This window comes from Eurypyga helias, unplaced genomic scaffold (genome assembly GCF_000690775.1).
Source record: "Eurypyga helias isolate BGI_N326 unplaced genomic scaffold, ASM69077v1 scaffold9791, whole genome shotgun sequence".
NCBI classification, from domain to species: domain Eukaryota; kingdom Metazoa; phylum Chordata; class Aves; order Eurypygiformes; family Eurypygidae; genus Eurypyga; species Eurypyga helias.
Genome location: NW_010232728.1, coordinates 30,264 through 38,591, shown reverse-complemented (window position 1 = coordinate 38,591; position 8,328 = coordinate 30,264). Strand labels below are relative to the sequence as shown.

At 35.9% G+C, this 8,328-nt stretch overlaps 1 protein-coding gene across 1 annotated transcript; it reads left to right on the top strand.

Annotated features, from left to right (window-relative positions):
* Window positions 1-317: 317 nt before the first annotated feature.
* LOC104516964 (ryanodine receptor 2-like) lies at window positions 318-5,557 on the top strand (the record flags this gene model as incomplete). Its single annotated transcript, XM_010161487.1, has 4 exons — window positions 318-382; window positions 1,669-1,769; window positions 3,140-3,191; window positions 4,915-5,557. Coding segments are annotated over 4 exons (314 nt in total), but the record flags the coding sequence as incomplete, so codon positions are not given.
* Window positions 5,558-8,328: the final 2,771 nt, after the last annotated feature.

Genomic DNA, 8,328 nt, shown 5'->3' with positions numbered 1-8,328 from the left:
ATCGGGTCCCATGGACATTTATCTTCATGTACTGAGTCAAGGTTAGAGCCCTGTGACTGAAACAGAAGTCTGCTTGTCCCATTTTATAATTCCAAATGTTACTGACAGATATGCTACTGGTAGCCATTTTCTTTTACTTACTCTTTTTTCCTCATGTATTGAGTTGTTTTTGTGGTCTCTGAAGCATATTGGCTTCTATTATTTCCACAGAAGATTCTAGTTTAATATCCTTTGTCAGTGTTATCCCTGGATTTCTACATATTCTTTGTCACAGTTTTATTCTTGAACATTAACTATCATTTCAACTTAAACCCTAGGTTTAATTATTGATGCTTTTGGTGAGTTAAGAGATCAGCAAGAGCAAGTTAAGGAAGACATGGAGGTAAGAACATCCAATTGCCAAACCATACCCTATTTTCAGGTTTCATGAATATCTGCTTTCAAGCAAAATGTGATTTAGCTCATGGATAGTGGTTTGGTTTTTTTTTTAATTAAGAGGAAAATACAGTCCTCTACATGGTCCAATATCATACAGTGTCCTAGGTGGGATTCTACTCACATCTCAGTTTATTAGATGGATATAATAACTGAGATTTATTTGACTTCTTATATCTATTAAAATATAAGAACATACGTGAGTAGTTCTGTTCGTACCTAGCAAAATTATTTTTAGACAATTTTATGAAGAGAAACTTAGCTAGCATCCAGGTCTGAATAGCAATTACCACTCTGCTGCCTCCTGTGAACAAGGCATACTATGCTTTGACAGGTGCTAGCTGCTGCCTTGCATGTCTCTTTGCATGGGACGCAAACCCATGTTGTCTAGACTGATACTCTGCTCTAAGACTATTTTGGATTTGTTTGCCAGTTCTTAGTATGGATTTTCGTAATACCTGCCAATTAAGTGTGGCCAGTTTTTTGCTCACAGTTACAAGTTAACAAAAATTCAGATGAAAAGCCTAACAGTTTATTTGATCATGACATTTTAAAGTTTAGACTAATCTCTGTATCTTCATTATTGTAAATAAGAAAAATCCTTACACAGTGAGGTATATTATAATGAATTACATATCTGTGGCTATTTAAAGTCTTTTGAAACTTCAATCAGAGGTTTCTAGCACAGCGCGTTAACGCTGCCATGTTACAGTTCATCTCAGATGCAACTTACTTTGGTTAACCCATGGGTGAAAGTATCCTGTACTTGATGTTTTTCTATTCTGTTGTATAAGTATGACGATAAGAGCTTGGAAAAGTGTTGCAAACCTACTGTGTGTTGTAATCTAAACTTTGAGCATATTCAGTTTCAGCTGGACAAGCACAACAGGCATTGAGGTAAATGTTGCCATGTGTTACAGTTACAGTGTTAAAGGAGGAAAAAAAATCAGCTTTGAGCATTGTATGCCAGTCTTTCTCCTAATACCTGTTCACTTACAGCTGGAATTTTTTTTTTTAAAGTAAAAAGCAATTCTGATGGCCGTTAAACTTCTGTTCAAGTGATTTGACTGAGATATCTAGTCCCAATCACTAAAAGAAAAACCTTTTTGTTTAGCACATATTATACATGCTGCATTGCCATTTTCAAGAAAATTGTTACAGCTTTATTGGCCTTTTCTCAAAGGGGGGCAGGGTTATATATATTGTTGAAATGCTCTGTATTCTTCCTTTTAGACGAAGTGCTTTATCTGTGGAATAGGAAATGATTACTTTGATACAGTGCCCCATGGCTTTGAAACACACACACTACAGGAGCACAACTTGGCCAATTATTTGTGAGTAAAAATGGACTCCATACTAACTCATGACCCTTGCAGTATCTGCAAGTACGTGGTTAGCTCTCTTGCATAAGTCAGTACTCTCTTGCTTTGGTATGCACTCATATCTGAATATATAATTCGGTGGCACTGGGAGCAAGGAATCAACAAACTTCATTACCTTATTTCTAGCTTAGCAATTAGGACACACCAAGTGTCTTTGAACTAGGAGATGGAACCTGGTAACTTACTTTGTGGCTGTGGAGGCATTTTAAAATCGAGTGTGTTTGTAAGGTACAGAGGAACAGTATGACCTTGCCTGGCCCCTGTTGGAGAGAGGGCATAAGCAAACGGGTAAAGTGAAAGAGGGAAAATTTACGTTGGACAAAATATTTTAACTAGACTGCTGAGGCTGACTAAGAGAACCTGGGACAAAGGGAGGTAGGGGAACAGGGAGCTAGAGATAGGAGAGATCAGACCAAGGGCATCAGGTCCACCTTTGGAAAAATCCAACCAAGAGCATCACTGACCACTAAACTTGGTCTTTTTAAATCTAGAAATGAAACCATCTATCAGGTCCATAATTACTGTTTCATACTGTTTCTCTCCTGTTGAACATGTATAAAAATTCAGTGCCAAAGTGTGTTTTATACTAGTGCTGTATACTAGGGATTTTTTCTTGCTTACCACATACTACACAAATAACATACTGTAGCATATTTAGAGTAAGTGCATCATCCTACGGAAATGGTTTTTTGATGGTTTTGTGCATGATCATATTTTGTATTTTTGCATATGTTTGGAGAGAATGTCTATTATGAATTAATTTTGAAATTATCACCTAGTGTCTGTCAGATATCTCAAAACCACAAGACTAATGTAGTCTTAAAATTACAAGTTCTTTTCTGCTGATGTTGATCTTGAGTTACATGCACTAGTAAAATACTCCCAGCCTAAAATTTCAATAGGAGAAATCTCTTAATCATCTCTTCAGCATTTCTTACTCATTTTGGGGAGAGGGAAAAAGAAGTTCTTATGACTCTTTTCTGTCTACTTCCAAGTTGGTGTTCATGGGCAAGAAAATGTCTGTTACAAAGTTTAGATTAGAACACTTAGAAAAATCTTAATTTAAACTGAGTTTTTATTTTCTGTAAGTGAAACTGAATCTCTTCCATTTTAGCATACTATTCATTGAACAATGAGTGAATGTCAACAGTGTCAGGAAAGTATATTTAATGTGACTGGGAATATTATCATAATTAGAACTCTGGAACTTGTAAGTCTATGAACAGCACTGTCATTGTACATGCTGAAAAATATCCATCCCACTGTGGGTTGCCTAATTTTTCCAGATATTGTACTCACAGTAGCTGTTTCTTTGCTTGTAGGTTTTTTCTGATGTATCTTATTAACAAAGATGAAACAGAACATACAGGACAGGTAGGTTGAACAACTCCATGAATGTCAACAGTTATTATATAGGACTGATTCTAGAATAGAAGTCATCCAGGCTTGGCAAAACTAAGAGTATTCTAATGAATAGCTCCCTATATGGTATGTAACTTAATTCTCACTCTTCTATACAATTCTTAGGACATTAGTTCCTTAGTCTTGGACTGAGTATCAATTCTGTAGTACTTTTTATTCCTATTTTGTTATCTGACCTTTTATTCTTAAATTGTTACTTCCACAAATTATAAATACAATGTATAAACAAAAATAATGAGGAACAGAACATTTGGGCATCCTGTGAAATCAGTACTCTTCCTCATTTATCCCTACTGATTCTTTTTTAATAGTCTTTGTGCTTTATTATTATCTATGTATAATCTTACATGTCTACATTCCTGGATAAATCCATAGGAAGGAGCTCATGAATATATTTAAAATTAATCCTGTAAAAGACGTTTTCGCTGGAGGTTCTTTCTTTGCTGTTGTTCTTTCAAACTTCTGGTGTTTCCTTCAACTTCATTTAAGTATACCTAAAGTCAGCAAAAAAATGTATCAAATTTACAGACTAATTTTTTGATAGTGATAGTCTTGCAGCTGATGAAGGAAAGGTTCCTGTGTTGCAGATAAGAAAACAAAAGACCTGAAGAGCATCGTATACATAACCCTACAGATCTGGGTCAGAGGGATGATTTGCTATAAATTTATGTAGCTTTCTCTTTCTGAACTCTGATGTATGTGCTGAGCAATTATAGTCTTATTCTTTGCATAAACCTTCTCAGCCTTGTCCATTATCAGATTTCATGTATTTGCTTTGCTAGTTCTGAGCATCCATTTGTCACTTGAGAATTTCATACTAAATGAGTTCTTTTTTAAAAGGTCTTTTTTTTTTTCTCGACATACAGTGTGTCCTACTATATTCACTGAAGCCAGATTTCTACTAACTATTCAGTTTTGATAGCTGAAAATTTGAAAACTGAGAGTACTTCATACTACATAGTAGGGACATGGTTTAGTGCTGGACTTGGCAGTGTTAGATTTACGGTTGGACTTGATCTTAAAGGTCTTTTCCAACTGAAATGATTCTATGATGTTATAACTTGTGGAATGTGTCCTTTCTACTATGGAATTTGTATAGTAAAAAGCACATTTAAGTGGTGTGATTAAAATAGAAATAAACTGACATATCTTTTATTATTCTCTGAACTGCCTAGAGACAGAGCCTTGCCTGAACAAAGAAATCAGAAAAGAAAAATCAGGAAGAAAAATAAACCCACCACTGATTCAGAAAATATTGCTCTTCTGAGAAATACCTTTAAAGGGCATTTTGGTTTATGTATTGTGTGTAAGCAAGTTTTGCAATGACTGAAGCAGAAATTCAGTCCAATTTGTATGACAGAAAATATTCTACTTACCCCGTTATTTGTCTCATGATGAGCTTTACAGTGCTCCTGATATGCTGTAAGAACTAAACTGCCTGGTCCTCCTCTATGTGTTTCTCTAGTGCTTTTTGACTAGGTGACAAAAATCTAAAAGCTACTGTAAAAGTGATCAAAATCATTAACATGATTTTGTAGGTTGATACACAGCAATGTGATATGCACAGAATCAAAAAAATAATACAGTATATGAATTAAAAAATGGGGGAAAAAAGTCCATGGTTGGTGCTTTCTCATTGAATTATGTTAAATTATTTAAATTCTGTTTCTCTCAGGAATCTTACGTATGGAAAATGTATCAAGAACGGTGCTGGGAGTTTTTCCCTGCTGGTGATTGCTTCCGAAAACAATATGAAGACCAGCTCAACTAAGTAGAGAAGAGGATCTCCAAGCAAAAATATGTCCATGTGTCCCAACTCTTTTGGGATGTCTAACAGATTTCTTAAATTCCCAAAGCTGTGTGCGTTTTGGAGCACGAAAGCTCTGTTTTTAATGACCCGACTGCGCTTTCATTTTCTTGTGTGCTTGCTTTGAGAACACTGGAGTAAAGAACAATGAAAAATAACAGCAACTCTGGAAAACAAACCAACCACTTGCACACACGAAAGATATCCCTATACATAACATGCACACATAAGAAGAGACTTGAGACAGCTTATTTCTGAAACTGCCAGATGATGCCCTTGTTTGTAAGATCATACACGGGGTGACATGGTAGCAACGCTCATTCAATCTGTTTATTTCATCATCCGGGAAGGAACTATGTAGTTCGCAAAGCACTGTAAAAGATTGTTGTGGACACTGAGTTGTGGGGAAATAGTGCCTTACTATATGTGGGTTGAGCTATGCAGAAGATGAGTGCATGACATCTTTTTTTTTTTTTTCTTTTATGTCTGCCCTTTCTTCCAAGTTAATATTTATTTTGTGGTTTTGGTGGGTTTGGGAGGAAGGGATTTGACTGTGCACATCTTTTTAATAAGACTGGAGTGTCTCAGGACAAGATTTGGTTGTTCTCATTAAGTTCATTTCACACTTACCTTCCTCTTTAGCTTTGGCTCTTATTTTGGTAATGCTCTGATACAACACTGCAACTTTATGAAATCTTTGTATGAAAACAAGACGACTGCAAAAAAACACTTTAACAAGAAATGTTTCATTGCATGTTTATTATGCAAGTTTAAAACAATCAAAAAAACAACCTTCAGAAGCAAGTTGATCAACATGAAAAAACATTCACAATAATTATATCCATAGTAATAAAGTGTTGTGGGCTTTATTGTACATCTGGAACAAGTGTCATCAGCCAACAATGTATATGTTATGAATTTGACAGTAGTTTTGGTTTCTGTTCTTTTTCTTTCTTTCATTTCTGCCACCTGTGATCAATAGTGGAGTTGAAGATTTTCTTGTTCAATTATTTTTTAAAAGCAAAGCTGAAGCAATATCCATTCAGGGACTCCATCAGTTACATCATGAAACACCAATGATGTGTACATCACTCCATTTTGAGTCCTTTTCAATTGTAATGCCAGTCTTTACAAATAAAAAGAGAGATTCAGAATGGAAACAAGCTGGTTTGGTAGCATTTGAGGTCTTTGTTTTGGATTCTTTTTATTAATCCCTGAATTAATTACACCCACTTCAAAATAGGATTAAGCTACTGCTTCCTTAATGAAAGTTTTGGGGTTTTGTTTTTTGTGTTTTCTCCTGGACTTCTTGCAGTTCTGTTGCTCAACCTCATTTCTTTGCATGCTACAGTTTTGTCATAAAATAAATTGGCTGTGTCAATATCCAGTTATAACTAAGAAAAATTACAACTAAGGAAGTAATCCTTTCAAAATACTAATTCTGTATTTTTAAAAGCTGCAGGTTCTGAATATTGCTACTCTGACGCTGGGATCCTGATGAGGATTCTGATAAAATTCTCTCAACTTCTACAATATTTGAGGTCAGAAGCTGGGCAGGCTCGTGATGGTGGCGGTGGCAGGTACAGCGGCTACAATATCTATTCAGGTTTTAAACCACCCCCACCAAGTTTGAAGTGTTCATTCCAGCTTTGTTTCCTCCCTATTTGATATAACTCCATAGAACACTTTCAATCAGCCTTTCTGGGATTTGCATATAAGATTTAGAAATGGAGGATTGCGGTTATGTTTCTTTTTGGGTACACAACATGAGAATAGTTGTTGTTTGACACACAAGGAGCACACACTTTTTTTGAGTCTTGAGCATTTTGTTGAGAAATATGTAGCTAATGATTCTGACTGGTATTTCAAGATCCCTTCGTCTTGAAAACAAATTCAAATGGACTTCTTATGTGACTTTTATTTTGGTATTTACCTATTTCCTTAGCCTCAACCTCCATGTCAAAAGCTTCTGGGGCATCCTTGCAGTTGAATCCACTATGCTGTTTAACATATATACATGAAAGCACATTTTAACAGTCTTTCAGGGTGAGGTCTACAGTTTGTGTGGTGATGCAAAAAGTGTCTTTTCAAGTTTGAAAAAATACTCATTTATTAATTTAATGAAAGCTTTCACATGAGCTAGTTCCTACAGCTAAGAACTGGTTCATGGGAATTTGCAAGATTAGTGTTCACTGCTGAAGAAGTATGGGAACTGGCTCTGGCAGACTCTCTCAGGGCCTGGTTCGTGCTGTGCCCTCTGCAATGGCTGTAGACTTCCTGTGGGTCCCTGAAACTTAGCTTGTCCTGTTTCATTCAGCACACAAAACTTTGCACTGAGAGCCTTTTTCGTAACACTGAACACATCTAATTCAAGAAAAGAAACTCACTTTGAAACTAAGAGCACATGTCATAGGTGACTGGTGTATTTTAAAAGTATGTTTCCTGTGCCTCGTATGGTTTCTGACACTAATGTGCACTTTTAACAGGGTATCATTCAAGCAGGCCACATACTACCTGATACAAATTGAGGTGTCCACTAGTTAGTTTGGTTTAGACTTAAACAAAATTGAAAGCAATTATTGGTTTTTATTAAAAATTACTGAATTTTCTGTGACGAACGCAACTGCTTGGAAAATTAACATTGATGTATGTGTCCTATATACCAGCACAACGTACAAGAGAAGGTAACAATATGTGACTTGAAAACTGAGGCTTTAAATCCAATAAATTCAATTACAGTGCTTATGCATGTGATATTTAAGATAAGGTTATATTTCCACAACTAATTGTGTATGTTAATTTTTTTCACCTGTTAGCTGAACTTACTGATTGGGTCAGTAAAACTGTAATTTTCAGAAGGAACTCATGCCCTTTATTGAAGATAACAGTGAGAGTTGTTGCTGTCTACCTCTGAATGCCAAGAGAGTTGAGAAGAGATCTGAAACTGATGATCCTAGTGCATACATGTAGATTTCAGCAAAGAAACTGAGGAATGGAAACGGAAAAGCAAAGTAGGATGGAGGAGTAGTGGAGTGTGATTCATTTGTGGAAGTTGTTATCCATTTATATGTTGTTCCACTTAGAACTGAGTTACTTGACATTTGTTACACCTTCTTACAATACTCTGTTCTTCTGCCTTTCTGTAAAACTTTGTAGTTGAAGTCTCTGTTTTTTACTGAGGCGTGCACAGAAAACAGCAGGCAAGAAAAGGATGCTGTAGTATCCTTGGACCATGCATTACTGCAAGACTCATCCCTTCATCTTGGCCACTAGTGTGCTGTT